This window comes from Telmatherina bonti (genome assembly GCF_933228915.1).
Source record: "Telmatherina bonti genome assembly, chromosome: 4".
NCBI lineage: Eukaryota > Metazoa > Chordata > Actinopteri > Atheriniformes > Telmatherinidae > Telmatherina > Telmatherina bonti.
In genome coordinates this window covers 19,955,395-19,971,675 of record NC_136622.1, presented here as the reverse complement: position 1 = coordinate 19,971,675, position 16,281 = coordinate 19,955,395, and the positions used below count along the sequence as shown (strand labels likewise).

The window sequence follows — 16,281 nt, the reverse complement described above, 5'->3', positions numbered from 1 at the left end:
TTTTAATCCAATCTGTGATTTAGTGATGACAGGTGAAAAGAAATAACATCTCTTGTTCTTCAATGCTGGAGGAAACTTATTGTTTCAACTGGACCTCCAATCTGACAGAGGGTAAAACTTATGTAGTTCGGTTTCAGACCAGTATGCGGTCAAATCACACCATTTGCTCCGAAGTCCTCACACATACAGATTAGGACCTACACTTTTTCTACATTGCATAAAGACCAAGCTGGGCCCAAACCTTGGAATGGAGCAAAAAGGAGCTACGCGTTATCACTTTTTGATGAACTTGCTCCAAGGAAGAGATCCATATTTTGATTCCTCGTTTGTGCTGAAGCAGATGTGTCCACATATGTTTTCCTGCAATATCCAGATGCTACAGTTACACATCCATGTGCTTAACAAGCTGTGGACATAAAACATTGTATCAGATCGTCTCTTCCAAGGCAATTTCTAGAGCCTTAGAGATCATAAAGCGATTTATGGGCTGCGTTATAAAAGAATCAAGCAGCATTTCAGCCCAGCACATAAGTTTTTAAAACAATCACTCAGTAGGATTCACCTAAACACAATTCTGAGTAAATTATAAACGCTGTCCATAAAAATCAAGGCGAAGACAAAAGATATGAATACAGATTACAGTTCCATGATGAAATGCACCTTACTTCTTTGTAGTTTGTGTTCTGATGATTTACAGTACAATAAGGCTGCCCATCTTGCACAGTTATGACTCAGGCAGAATAAAAGATTTTAGTGCACAGAGGCCTTGCTTTCTTCTCATCAATCTGAAGATTTTAACCAGCAACTTTATGTTTATTATGCTCTTCTGCAATTTAAAGTTACTGTCTGCTCCAGCCTCCCACAAACACTTTGATCAAAAAATTGAGAAGATTTAAAGGAGGGATCTGTAACTCCTAAGTCATAATTACAGTAAAGCTTTGTGAGGCTACTTCGTGTTACTGTTGGTTATTAAAAAAAATAATAATAAAAGTCATATAATTTAGTGACATGATTGTGTTTGGAGAGATCAACCACACAGATGAGCCATTAAAACGGCAACAACTTCTAAAGTTTGACTGAGGAAAACCAACACCTTGGAAATCACATAGATGATACCTTGCCATCTTTGTCAACATCTTTGTAGAACAGTCACTTCCCCGGTGTTGCGACAATAGCAACCTATCCCATTAAGACAGAAATGGGAATTGCAAAAACTGGTTAGGCAAAAGCCTGAAGAAGCTTGAAGAATAAAAAAGCCTAACACGTTCACAGAACCTCCAAATTCCCTGGATGCTAATCTAATGGGATCTGAGGGATGTTATCCCAATCCAGAAAGATGTCCCAGCACCATTTCCAATGGGAAGTGTTATATGATACTAGATAACCTCAGATGTTCGTTCTTAGCCCACATCCGGAGTAGTCAGAGCTTTCTGGGTGGCAAAAAGTAGGCCAACTTGTTATTGGGCAGGTGGTCAAAATGTTACAGATGATTAGTGAAATGAATAAATTACAAAAAAAAAAAAGACACTGTTACAGATCGACTACTAAAACCAAAGGAAGAAGATTCTGTAAATAACCAAACAGAATTCCAAATTTTGCTTTGTGACATTCCTCCAGCCCGTTGCTGCTAGTTGTTATTGAGACAGATGGTTAACTCAACATGAGGTGGTAGTTACCATACCTCTGACGCAGCCAGTTCCTGGGAGAGCTCCTGAATTCTCTGCTGCTGCTGGACCAGGAGCTCCTGGACAGAGACCAGGGTTTGCTGCAGCTGGCTGACTGTTGAGAAAAGCAGAATAACAGACAGCGAATTCACACTAAGGAGCATGAAAGATGATCTGATAAGGTCATTTCGATCACTGATTCTGATTGTTTGCTTTCCAGAAATGATGAGACTAAACATGGTTCACTGATCAAAGCTGTCCTTTAAGATTTGTAATCAAAGCTAATTTCTGGTAACTTAAGTTGCAGCTTTTTGGTCCAAGGCGATGGGGGTAGAGGGTGAGGAGGGGGGGATGAACATAGAATGGAGGTATTAATCTCTAGTGTCTGAACTTAAATTAAATAACAGTCTCTAACCTTCCATTATCCACCCAGACACTGCCTTCTAATGCATCTTAAATCCTCAAACGATCAACAAAGGAAAAAACAGGGCTCTCATTTGGGAGGAGGCTGCCAGACAAAATGTCCCTCCTAATCCTAATAAATATTGTTCTTTTTCCATTGACTTTGAAGATTGAATTAGTTCAAGTGTTGGTGTTGGGCGAAGGTGTATGATTTCAAATAACACCGGGCACAGTTTGTTGCCCCCTGCTTCCAGTCACGCGTGTATTACCAAACAATGCATTAAGTTTCCCTGAGCTGATTATATTACAGAAAACCAATAAACATTCATATAAATCATGGGCGTGTAAAGTGTTAAATCAAGCCTAATAGGATTAACATCAACAGATATTGTGGCGGTCCACTGCTGAGGTTGTCAGGCCGGTGGTTAAAAGCCTGAGCTGAGCTGCAGCCGGCTGGACTGGGTGTAAAGATCCCTCCTCTCCCATTAACCCAAGCCAGGACAAAAAAGACAGAGCCCAGCTTGGAAGCTGTGTTTCTTTTGAAAAAAAAAAAATCAACACAGACAAAATATTTGATCTTTCAAAGAGGCTAATATCTTGTAGCGACACCTGTGTTTAAATGGGTGGGGCTGTATCAATATAGGTGGGGTGCAGAAACGTTTGATCTTTTCATGCTTGCAAATCTTATGGAATACGAGTTTGAGCAGGATTGTTGGTTGGGGCAAAAGATCATTGTGCAAATAATGTTTGTTATTGCTCAGTCCTTTCTGAAGACGGCAGTAAAAGTAAAATACTGGCTAGCCCTGCTTAAAAAGGTGTCACTATGACAGGGTGTGCACTCAATGCCAAGAACAGCCCTATTTAGGGTTTGAATCCCTTTCACCACAAAGCACCTTATCCAGATGTGTGGGTCACGCTGCCAAGCTGTAACACTATGTCTGTGAATTACCACTGGCACTGTTTTTTTTTTTCAGTCACCTCAGCTAAACAGTTCACACCCAAACTCTTTTCATGTCTCTCCACAAAGTTGACTCCTTTGTACTTCTCAGACACTTGACAAAAAATGCACAACTTCTTCCTCCAAGTTATCACAGATATGAAGCCAAGAATATTAATAAAGTCAACGGGTTTGGCCAGGCATGAATCAGAGGCAGTAGCTGCAATGTGTGTGTGCGTGTGTGTGAAAGAGAATCAGAGACAAGATGATGTGTGAGGCTTGCAGCTGCTGTGAGGAGGGTGCACATTGTGTATTCAGTAAATTATTCAGTAAATACCTCACTATAATGTACACTACATATGTCCAGGCCTGTCTCTGTCTTTAATGGCCAGCTGGTCACCAATATGGCTCCCACCAACAAAGAGTGCCCAAACAGCCACACAATTCCATTACAGTCTGGGTGCGCTGAAGTAGTTCCAAGATCCATTCATTAATTGTCTGTGTGAAGTTGTAGGCAAATCATAATAGGAGTCAAGGCCCTTACTCTTGAGCTGGGGCTGGTGAAAAAGACTAATGTAGTCCCCATTCAAAAGAATACATCACCTCATTGCGCCTGGCACTAGAGAAATACATGAACTTTAACAAAAGGGGGTTCAAGCAATTGGCAGCAGCGAGGCAGTCGGTTGCTATTACTCAATGCAGTGAAGATAGAGGGAGAGAAAGGGAGTGGAAGACAAAGGGAACGTAGGGGGAGAAAACTCTCTGTAATTGCAACCCCTCTCCCCAACTGTTAACTACAACAGTCATTAACTACAATAGCAGCTTGGCTACTGCAGTCATAGCAAATTAGCTCTTCACATTGCTTGAAGAAAAGACCAATATTTTATTTATTTATTTTTTTTTCCCCTCCATCAACTGGAGTCTCACCTTCTTTCTGGCAAAAGACAGAATGACTCTAGCTTTTAAATCCTGTCCCCATTTAGGGACAGAAGAGGGTTCGCAAGTTGGCAAATTTCCAAAAAAGTGACAAGTAGGACAAGAATGGGCAGTGAAATAGTCAGGGAATATGTGTTTGCATAGTTGAGAGAAAATGACCATAAAAGAGCAGATATTTGTTAATCAGATTAAGTGTGCCGCACCTCGCACGCCATCTCGCACAACTACTGCCCTCCACCTACCTCAGCCAGCCAGGTAACAATGGCATGGGTGTGACTCGATAAAAAGATAACAGCCACGTTTTCATCTGCAGGCCTCTGACAGAAACTAAAGGTCATATCAAACAAATGGTACTTGTATATTAAAGTTTTGTACCTCATTGCCTTTATTACTAAAAGTTCACATAAACCCAGGTTTCTTGCCATTTTTTAAAGATTTTCTAGCAATCTGGTTCATAATTCACAGTCACCTAAACTGGCTGGTGTTCACGTGGTGCACGTTTGTACAATTGGTTTATAATTTTCTTTTTTTACATTGCATATGCAGATGCTCACAAATGTACTATTTTGGAGGCATTCAGTGTTTCCAAGTTGGTTTAACTGGAATGGCAACTACTGGTAATGACGTCACCTAAAGCTTCTCTGAAATCTGAGAGAACTGGAACGCACCATTCTCCAACATGGGTGGCTATATAGTCAAAATTTGGCCAAATCCAGTTATGCTTTCCTGTACTTACATTGACAGTTTGGAGAATTTACAAAATGTTGACTATTGGCGTTGATATGGCGTTCTCTTTCGTAATCAGCCTGTTAACGCTTTAAAAAAAATTTCATTTACAATGAAAAACTACAACCTCTGAACTGCAAAACTTTCCTGAAAATCTGGTTTGTGCCAAATGAGGCAGGCCTGTATTTTTATTTTTTTCCTCCCAGGAAACAGGATTTAAACATCTGTGAATCTTGTATCCGAATACCAGGGTGGCAAAATGCAAACAGAAAACTGACCTTAAAGAAAGTGTGAGGATCTTGAAAAACACAGCATTAACAGAAATGATTGTAAACCTAAATAAAAAGAAAACAACTGTTTGCCTGTGCCAGTTTTTTTTTTAACATTCGTCTCTGGCTATTGGTACCTCATCATGTGAAAACACACTCCGGTTCAACACAACTGCTAACAAGACTTAAGTTTCTCAGAGTGCCTCTCTCATTTACGCCTCCCTGGATTTTTAATTATACTGACAAAGAGCTAGGAAAATCTCTCTCCTCGCTTCTCTCTCTCCAGGTCTGACAGCCAGGTTGAGATTCCTCACCTGTCCAACATGGGAGCCGCACCTGTCACCGTGCACTTAATCACACAAGGGCCAGTGCTGAGCCCAGACGCCACACAGTGCCATGCTACACACAAACACAAACACACAGACACAGACACACACACACACAAAAACACACATACATTCACACAAAATTAAAATGAACTTTCTGCCCACCTACGGGGGAGAGGGTGGCTGATGATGATGCCGATGGAGGTTTGGATGGGGGTGAGGTTGGTGCAGTGGGGAGACTGATGGAGGAGAGGGGTTGGGGTGAGAGGGAAAGGGTGGTGGTGGTTGGTGGAAGGGGGGGGGGGGTTTGAGCAAAGTTGTCATTTCCCAACTCCTCATTAATATTCCGAGGTTAAGAGCTTTTCAGCGAAACGTAATTAATTGAGCCCGAGCCTGACAGTAAACAAGCAATTTCAAATTAAAGCGAAATGACAGCGGCGTCATTTGTTAAAAACGTGCGGGGCCCCCTGATTTTGGCGACAGATAAATGAGGGAAAATGTTAAGGAGGGAGAAAGTGATGAAGATATTAATCTTCACCTGTCTGTGTCAGTGTGCCACTCATTGCCGCAATGTTGCTTTCCATCCTCTGCAGATGCTTCTTGTCCTCTCGGCTCCCAATAATGAGGGGGAGGATGTATTTCTGCAATTAAAAGCAAGGCACAATATTAGACTTCTATCTGGTGGAAAGGGACAGAAAGATGAAGAAAAAACAAGGCCACTAAGACTTGGCAGTGCAAGGTCAAAAACACTGTTTATTGCACACTTGTCACACTGTTAAAACTGCTTGGTTACAAGTGGGAAATTCTGCACTAAGGAGTTTCCGCAGTTGATACAAGTTAGATTTCAAACCATAAACAGGTTAGGAGATTCATCAATCATTTAAAAAAATGATTAGTCACTAAGAAAATGTGTTAAGTACATAAAATTAAATATAAAATATTTCCTAGTTTGAATTTTGTAACCGATGACTAAATAAATAAGTAAAGCTATTAATAACTAATGAATAGATAAAACTGATCTGCCAACAGACAGTAAAGTCAGGAAGCATCCCTCAGGGAAAAATATATTTGCATATTGGGAAACTAAAAATAAGTTTCCAAAGCCAAAATTAATGTCACATTGCTTATGATATGCCCATTTGATAGCTGTATATTTGTAATCAAATGTGTGTGTTAACCAGATGACCAGCTTGTGTGCATCTGAGTTTGCTGTGCAAGGTGTCAAATTCATAAAATCATGGAGAGTGTCCATTCTGACCCACATTAAGCTTTTTTCATATTTCAATGTCTTCTTTTCTGTCATCTTTTTTTTAATATATATATATCTAAAGATGGAATAAAGATGGATAACTTCATTCCATGCAGGCTGTTTCCAGCTCTTTGCCAGGTTTTCTCTCTAGCTCAGGAGGCAAGCAGCCACACCAGTGCTAGTAATAAACACTTTTTAGAAAAAGATTAAATGGGTGTCAACATGTGGTAATTAATAAGTGGGTTGCTGGGAGTGTGCTGTTTACAAGGTGCACCATAACATAAATAAAGTATGGGCAGAAGCTTGGACATATGGTGCGACTGGCACTACACTCTAGTGACATGACAGCAACCTGTGCCGTCCCACCAGGGAATCCCACCTCCCAGGTGACAGTGGAAGGCAAAACACTGCTGCATGTAGAAAGCAGTTGGCAAAGTGTGTTTTCGTCTGGCTGGAAGATCCCGAATGTGAATGTGCAGCCTTATAAAAGGCTCTGTAAAGCCAAAGAGTAGGATTTAAAAGGATCTAAAGAGAAGCAACTGTATGTACATATACCTTACCGACAGGGTCAAGAAGGTGTGTGTAAGAACATGTTATTTGCTCCCTTCCTCTCCCTTACACACAAAGTAGAGGTGCCTGTCATCTAGCCCAAGAGCTACTGCTAGAACCCCTGTCCTCCTCTAAAATGAGAGTAATGGCTTCCACATGCCATTCAGACTTCTTCTAACAACCACTATGGGATTAATGTCACTGGGGACAAGGGGCCTCATGAGCTCATGTTCAAGGGCTGCTAAGCCTGACAAAAACCAGGGTGATTATTTTTAGACTGTAGGACATCCAAAAAAAATGGTTCTGTGCTGTGTTGGCAAATTAATTTTTTAAAGGAAAGAAAAAAATCTGCACGAGAGGAGTATAAGTTAAAAAGAAGGGGTTCAGATGAGATCATACTTTGACGGAAAGCAGGGTAATAACGAGACCAGAGTGATGTTACATCCTACAGAGGCGCCTTCAGTTCTAGTACCACAATTCATCATAATATCTTTAATATAATACAAGAGAAAAGCAGGGCAAACGGATCTTAGGATGCCGAACACCATGTTTCTTAAACATACTGTGGGAAAAAAAAGAATCAGTCAAAAAGCTGTGATGTAACTTGCCTTGTAAAGCTGATGGAAGCCAAATGCGATGCCCATCATAATGATGGTGATGGCGCCGTAGTCTCTCCATCTGTAACCTGCTGGACCTGGAGATGGCAAACGGATAGGTAAAACACTGATACTTTCATAAAACATTATATCATGGTAATAATGTTACATATAAAAAAATGTGTTGATTAAACAGACAAGATATAATTTGGATAATGGATGTAATGTTATGTAAAGCAATTTGCAGGAGAAAAAAACCAATCTATTCTCTTTCTATGCCAAAGATACCACGTCTTCCAATAACTTATCTCAAGGGGAAGAAAAATAAATGATAAAAACACAATTTGTAAAAGCTCCTAAGATGAACAGGAAGGTAGGAAGGTGTGTCATTTAGAAGCTGACTGTTTAACTGAGTGACAGATAATGTGAAAGTGTGTCATTGTGCAAGCTGTCATCTGGGTAGACCAACTGTCTGTCAAAGTGGAAAGTCCCCACTTAAGAAAGGCATTCAACTGAAAATGTCACTAAACAACAAACATGCCTGCAGGAAATTGGTTTGTTTTCTTTTATTTACTCTGTTGTGGCCAAAATGAATACGAAATTATCAGGCGTTAGGCCCTCAAAGTACACCACTGATATTCTATTACAGGTCTGATTTCACCTAATGGGTTATGTGCTACATGTTTACTGCCTTGAAGTAAGTAAACCACACTGATCTTGTGCCTTAGCACTTGTGATTTTACATGCAAATAAAAATTAGACCCACTCATACTACACTATATGGTATATTTTCAAGGTGAATGCCTTTTCATTTTCTGACTCAAGGGCATGTTCCTCTGCAGCAGTTGCAGCATTCAGCAGTGGACCTGTAACCTTCCCTATCTGAAAATTCTCCAACATCCATATAATAACAACATAAATTTGGATCTTCATCAGCATTAAAGCTGGAATAGATGGTCATCTATCCCAGAATACCAAGCATCTGAAAGGCCTGGGAGTCCTTGGGATAGGTGGTTGACCCTGAACATGCCTCACTGTATCACCAGGGGTCTTCGCTTGCTCTTTCCCAATCCTTTAGGATCTTTAATTCTTCCTCTGCCTTTCACTTTTTCTATACCACTTCCACACTGCCATCTTCCTTTTTTATTTGGTCACTTAAGCTGTGGAACTGTGGTCTCCATCCCCCGTTTTTCCAATCTCCTCTCAAATTTATTGGGTTCAGTGGAGGCCTTCCTGTCCTTCTACCATGTGGAAATAGAGATCAGAGTATCCATTACTACGACAGAGATGGATGCGGGTCCCTGTGCACCGTCCCCATAAGAAGGACATCAAAGGGAGGTAGCCCCCTCTTTTCGGCATGACCCCCCATACAAGACTCCCCGCTCTCACCTCATTATGCTGCTCCCTCATAGCCGTTTTGATATAAAACCCCCCACTATGGACGGAGAGCTGCGAGTCTCTCTAACTACATGGCCATCCCATCAACATCACTTTCATTACAAAACATGAGATGCCGGGGGAGTCAAGGACAGTGTGGTAATAAATGAGGGTGGAATACATCTGGAATCATTGTCATATGGGTTAAGCATTACGCAGACTTCATTCTGCATTGGTAAATCAGTGGACAGCACTTGCAACCTTCTGAGGTAATAAAGATACAGGTTGTGGTGTGGGGTCTCGCCAGGGTGGAACCCATTGAAACAGAATGGCCAGATAAGCTCTTCTGAACAATGTTGTATTCTCTGTGTCTGAGCTCACAGTCAAGGTAAAAGTATGCAAAATGCGGTGGCACCGCTTGCAAGATTCACAGATTTGATGGATTTTTTAAGTTTTTTTTTTTTTTTTAAAGTTAACAAGTAATATGGAAAATGTCTGACAGAAAACCTGCACTGGACAAGGATCTGCATTTTACTATAAGCTCAACCAGAAGTTCCTTTTGAGAGAAGAAACCACACATGAATATTAATATGATATAGGTGAGTAGGTGTCAAAAAGGAAGAAAAGGACATATGTACTCACTGGGTGGTGCAGGAACTACATGAGTTGCATAAGGTGGATGCGGTAGCCCTACGGGGGTAACAGGCAGGACTTCTTCTGTACTGCCAGAGCGCTGGATGGCCAACTCTACTTCCTCATCCGTCAGTCCTGGAATCAAGACACACACCTTTGAGGCATTAAAACTATGTGCAAGTGTTGGGGCATTAAGGCGAAAATTCAAATGGCTCCTTGGCTGTAATAAAGCAACTTTAAATACTTCCCAAGCTCCTAACAACTCTTTTAAGTACAATTCAGAGAGTTACCAAATCACATTCAATTTTGCCAGCCCTCTTCTCAAAAATGTATTTTCATTTCATAATTCAGAAATACCATTGAGACTTTAAGGGACATCCATCAAAGGAAGTGCAGAAAGATTCATACAATGAAATGTGAAACTCTGCTAGTCTATTAACTGCCACCAAGGCAAAGAAAATAAGACTGTGTCCACTTCTGCAGTTATATTTCCCATGTGGAGATTTCATACACCCCAGACAGCGAAAATGCATTATTTTAATTTCTTCATTGTAATGTAAATGTATTACATAATTTTGCAAATGCCAATATAATTTAATCTTCAGATCTTTTTTAATGATTTTAGTGATGATTAAATTGCAAAGGGCTCCCTGATGGAGAATCAGAGGGGAGGAGAAAAAAAATCTAATATGAACATCTCCTTTTGTGGCAAGAAAAGATTTTATTTCAGGCACCATATGCTGCATTTGCTGTGGCTCTCATTATTTAATGAGTATCTTGGTCAAAACAAAGGAAAATAATTACAACTTTTGATGAACTATATTAAAAAACATAATTAACCCATTTGTACAGAAACAGCTCAAAGAAAGCTAGAGACAAAGAACCAAACCTGGAACATATTGCATTTCTTAGGATGTTGATGGATATAGCCTCACCTTCTAATTAAAAAAAAAAAAAAAAAAGAAGGAAAGCATACATTTTTTGTTGTATTTGTCTAATTTAACATTGCTTAACTAAGTCATTTATCTGGTTTAATAAAAGAAAATCTTCTTTGCAAGTGAGTCCTTTACAGGATCTATTTCCCTCAGGATTTAAAGAATTTACACATGATCAGAATAAATCTATTGCCAATCCTTTGAGACATGCTTGACACCTGGAAAGGGACCAGATGCAATGTTTCAAGAGGTGACTAAGAATAAATAGTCACATCAAAGAGTCAGATCATAATATCCTGGTACCATCCTTAATTCAGAAACCCACTTTGAGTTTGTCATGTAAATGACAAATGGCCAAGCATTTACATAGCACTTTTCACATTTTGTTGACCACTCAAATGCTTTCACTCTACAAGCCACATTTTCCAATTTTCACACACACACACTCTCATAGCACTTCTTAGTCTATACAGTATCATGTATCAGAAGCCAAAAAGGTATAAACAAATTTTCTGATAATTTACCACACAGCTGATGCCACGCTGAGGTCCCTCCAGTCACATATTTGAATGCACAGAGGAATGACCATGAAAATTGTTGAATAATTGAAGGCAAATATTGGCCGGCCTGTAGTCTACAGCAGGTCCTGAGTGCCAGGAAGTGGTGAGAGCCATGTGCTGAGTTTGTGTAGTCAGACTACACTGTCAAATAAGCAATAATGTGTCCCTGGACTCCTGATTCATCTGACCACAGCAGACTACACGGTGACAGACTATTGAGTGAGACTTTCTGCAATCTCAGTTTCGCCAAATAAAGGAAAGTAGCAATGGAGGAAAAAAAAAATCCGTTTCACCTTGAAATGTAGATTCCTTATTTGACTCTACATTTAGATTGCTACTGAGATTAAAATATGTACATCTTAATAGCTGTTGACACCTTTGATGTTGTTTATGGAGCAAAGGAGTTTTTTTTTTTTAACTCAGCATGAAATAAAACCCGTGGATATTCCTTATTTCTGGTCCAAATACAGCTTACTAAGTTGTGTAGTAGGCTCTGATCTGTTTATTGTTGATGGGAAGACGACAGTAAATAAAAGAAGCCTCAGATCCAAAAGAAAAAACAGAACAAGGTAAAGGTGAGTTTTACATATAAAAGGAAAAAACAAAAAAGGGATTGTGAATTTATTATGGGTTCCAAAACCTGTGGAGTGACCCTCCGGACCCCCATTTCAGATCGACCTGTGCGGAGATGAATTTTTAAGACATAAATTACACCTAATGACGACACCATAAAAAAGAACAATAATGGAAAGCTATTCTGTATTTCATTATACTGTATTATTTGGTGCACCTGATACACATAGTGCCTGTTTATGAGTCACCGTCTTAGCAGATGCTCTGCCAAAGCATTTGCTTTGACCTTGCCATTCTCATTGGGGCATGAAATTACGGTGCTGGCACCTCGATATTACAGCTATAAATACTGTAAACTGCATATCTGGGCTACGTTTTCTATTGTCTTTCAACATAAACCTGATCGGTATTTATTTAAAGGAAAACCCATTGCTCGTCAGGTTATTTACAGCTCTATTTTCCGAGGCTCATATTCTCTGGGTATTTTTTAAGGGCAAAGAGGCAGCAAGGCTCTTACATTAAATCTATTTCTCCGATTCTGGCACTTCTGAACTTTATGGGTCAGGACCGAGCTCGGACAGCCAATTATAAAAATTGCTTACTAAAATATTTTGGGTGATAAGATGTGAATGCCTTTTTTGCTGACCTCCAAAGCTTGAATTATGAAGTTGCCCTTGAGTGAATATTACTTACATTTTGAATATAATAGAAAAAAAAAAAACATGGCAAGGGTCATAAAGATGGAGGTCAATGGGTTATTCAGAAAAAGTTCAACCTGCTCCACCTGCCGTAATGGTGAGACAGATTCTACATGCCATTTGGTTCCGTACAACTGCTTGAAAATAGCATGCCCTAAATAATGACCACTCTCATAGAGTATTCATTTATGTATTAAAAAGAGGGCTCTGCTCTCATTTCCCTGCTTTATTGCCTTGTACTGATGACAAAGGAGGCAAGGCCTCGGCTAGGTGGCGCCGTGGAGTAATTTATAACCACATCAATCCCTTTACCTTCTACACAGGCCTTGGTCATTGTCATTTTTGTCCGAGAGGTGAGTCACATAACCCCACTTACAAACAGCATCCTATTAATATCTGGGACGATGAACCTTACCCTTACCTTCAAACCAGGTATGGTAATAGACAGAAAGCCTACCTTTGTTGGCCGACCCTGGACCGCCAGCCCTTTACTCAGGGTGAAATCTATTAGCTTCATTTATTCAACTCAATAACAACCAGGACGGTATAAAAAACAAATAAGTAAAGCCATCATTTATAACTCATTGACAGAAAAGACACTCTCCTGGTTTCACATTCTGTATTTATATGAGCAGCAATGATAAATGTGTACTGTGTGTTTTACCTTCTCAAACAAACCACATTCGGTTGGGCAATCAAGGAGCTGCTGAGTGATGTCAGTGCAGGAGCCCCGGTCAAAGTGACACGTTGAAAGCTGGAAAATGCTGCTGACTTTGTCCTGATAATTTGGTTTTGTGGCAATTATGCGTGTAACTGCTAATTGTCTGTGCTAAATGGTAGAGCCAAAAAGTGGTCCAATGCTCTTCAGTTGTTACATCTGCTAATTGTAGATGACAAAGACAGCACAATTCTCTAGATTAGACTGTGATGCATTATATTTCACTCAAACCAAATAAAATTTACTTAAGCTTGGTATAAGTAGAGCAAAATTGCATCAAGATTGCTGTATGACAGTTTAAAATGCAATTCATTTCCTCACTCTTGTAACAGAAGGAAAAAGCATCTCTGGGTTGAAATCTTGATTTATATCGCATCAAAGTGACAAAGTTTCCACGTTTCAGTCAGTTTAGTCAACTTCAAGGACTCAAGAAGGGCAACTGGAAATATTGGACTGCATAATTGCCAATTCATGTGCTGAAATTGACAGTAGAAGGAAAACAGAAAATTATATTTTTCAATGAATATTGAAATAAACCAAACCATTATAGTCTCGTCGTGGGAAAAAAAAAAAAAAGAGATGTAACCAGAGAGGCTTCCTTCAGCACAGATTAGGGCACAAATGCGTGGGGAAATAATAAGCACGACTGAGATTATTGTGTAAAGATTCTGCAACATGCAATCAAAGTGGGCCCTATTTTCCCCTTCATCAGCTGTCCAGCATAAGCACTACCAGCCAGCGGAATCCAATTTAAATCCCACTCTACTGGGAGATGGTATTGTTTCATTTTATGTGTGCTTTGACATTTCTGGCTGTTAATATAGAGAAAAATCAAGAAGTATTTACATAAATATGACATTAAACTGTATTAGAAATTAAGACTGACATATTTTTTGTGGTGACTTGTGGACACAGAGATGATTGAGTTTCTGTGTCAAAAGGTGGGAGGACAAAACGCAGTGGCTGCAGAAATACAAAGAGCCTGTTTGTGTCTGTGTGGTGTGCTTCGTGTCAGACAGAATAGCAAACAGCTGACAGGTATAAAAACAACAAATTTATTGGGTTACATTGATTTAATAATTTGTTTGTTTGTTTGTTTTTTGCAGATTGAGAGTGGATAATTCAAAATAAATCAACTGTCAATATAAAAATGTAGCCTACCATTACTGTACAAGAACAAGAACAGAAATGCATCTGGAACTAGAAATATTTATATGAACAATTCATAAATGATGCATTACTCATTTTAGAGGAAAGAGAACTTAGGTTATTTACCTGTGAAAAACCTCAACAATTTTTATCGCTCTAAGTGATTTTTTACATTTACGTTCAACTTACATTAGTTTTGACTAAATGTCAAACTGCTATTATAAATTCTCTTATCCTGACACAGTTTCTAGTAACAAGAAAGTTCACAGATACAACTCAAATCTCAATATTATTGTGCTGAAGTGAGATCAAAAGAACAAAAATGAACCCTTTAAATACCTATAAGGACACGGCAAAGTTGAAAAGATTTGCAGTTTTACAGATGAATGACTGTACGACAAAAGTCCAGAGCATTGCTAAGAATGCTACAGAGAGCAACCCAAACATACTTTGAGTTAAGTGTTTGACTGCTCAGAGCTATATGCTCTCTCACCTTATGATCAATGTCCTCATGCAAATCGAGAGTTCTTGCTTAGATCTACAGTGTGACTGATTTTCCTAAATAAATCTGCATTAAAGCTTCATGCATATTTCATGGGCTTAAAGTGCAGTAAGAGCAAACTGTTTTGAAGAGTGAAGCTCGACAAATGTTGCAACAAAGCTGAAAGTGAGAAGAAAATGAGACGTAACATGACATCATTTGGTGGTGATGAGGCCTTGAAAATAGCAAACAGCAGATTAGAAATGCATTGTCAATAATGAGACTAAAAGACGAAGAAATTTCCAAAGATACGAAGAATCACTACAGCCTTACGAGATGTACATTGTGGCAGCCGGCAAACATGGATTTGGTTTCAGGTTTCTTTCCCCAATCACAGAGCTTTTAGGCTCACTTTTCACTATTTGGCTTCTCTAATGTTGCAAAGTCCCTCAGCACTGTAGAGGTAAGTACTGAACAGTCTTGCAACCAGCTAAAATAAAAACACACATCATAAGGAGTTTATCTGAGGTAAAGAAGCCCACTCCCTCTATGCATATTATCACTGCTTAGTCATAGACCTACTCTTCCACTGCTGCATTACATTGAACTGACTAATGAGATCAGAGTAATAAAACTTTGTGCAAATTTTATAGCACAAACAATATTCATCGTATTATAAATATCTGAATGAATAGCAAAAAAAAGTGAGGAGACAGCAAACATTGCAACCTTCCTGGCTTAAAAAATACGTCCTGGTTCGTGCATTAAATTTATGATAACCATTAAATTAAGTAAAAGGGTTAAAATGCTAGAAGGCAATATTGATCATTCCATTGAAAACTCAGAGGGAGTTTGTCAATATTAATTTTCCTAAACCCAAAGGAGGATCCCAACTGGTATGTCATTTATTCACAGAGCCTGAATCACGTTCTCTAAAGCTAAATCGACCCCTTATTAGACCCCCCAGGGTAAAGAGCTATGGCCACAACCTTTGACCCTAACAAACCAGGTTTACCAGAGGAAAAAAAAAAAATGAAATAGAACACAGTGTTAGTGGCTAACAACATGGTGCAAAGGAAAACAAATGCATGATACCTTTATTGTTTTAGGTTTTACAAATTATATTTGATATAAATCAAACTAATTTGCTCACCTTTTTTCTTCAAGAAGGCTTTCCTGGTGGCCAAAGGACTCTGGCGCACTTTGGGGTTCCGTAGAAATTTTACAGCAGTGGTAATCTGGAAAGAGACAAATCAGATTTTATTCCTCATAATGACGTGTGTGAGTGGAAGAAAATAAGCTGTGCAGGAAACTGATGCTTTTAACAGTACAAACAACAGTCTAGACCTTCCTTAAGAAAAAGGTTTATTATAAATCAAGCCCTGTCGAGAAAAAAAACAAAAAACAAAAACTCAAATGGATTTCATTTGATAGTTGCTTTTATGCCCCCCCCCCACTCCCACATCCAGCCGTGAGGAAAAAGACCACCTGACCACTTTCCAG

At 39.3% G+C, this 16,281-nt stretch overlaps 1 protein-coding gene across 1 annotated transcript in view; it reads right to left on the bottom strand.

Moving 5' to 3' along the window:
- Positions 1-16,281, bottom strand: part of pex14 (peroxisomal biogenesis factor 14) — a 45,105-nt gene that overhangs the window by 8,321 nt on the left and 20,503 nt on the right. The window contains exons 3-7 of the mRNA XM_079239526.1: positions 15,932-16,016; positions 9,674-9,799; positions 7,667-7,752; positions 5,799-5,901; positions 1,682-1,779 (exon numbers count right to left, since the gene is read on the bottom strand). Of these exons, the coding sequence (XP_079095652.1) occupies positions 1,682-1,779; positions 5,799-5,901; positions 7,667-7,752; positions 9,674-9,799; positions 15,932-16,016 (498 nt within the window). The remainder of the gene's footprint in view (positions 1-1,681; positions 1,780-5,798; positions 5,902-7,666; positions 7,753-9,673; positions 9,800-15,931; positions 16,017-16,281) is intronic.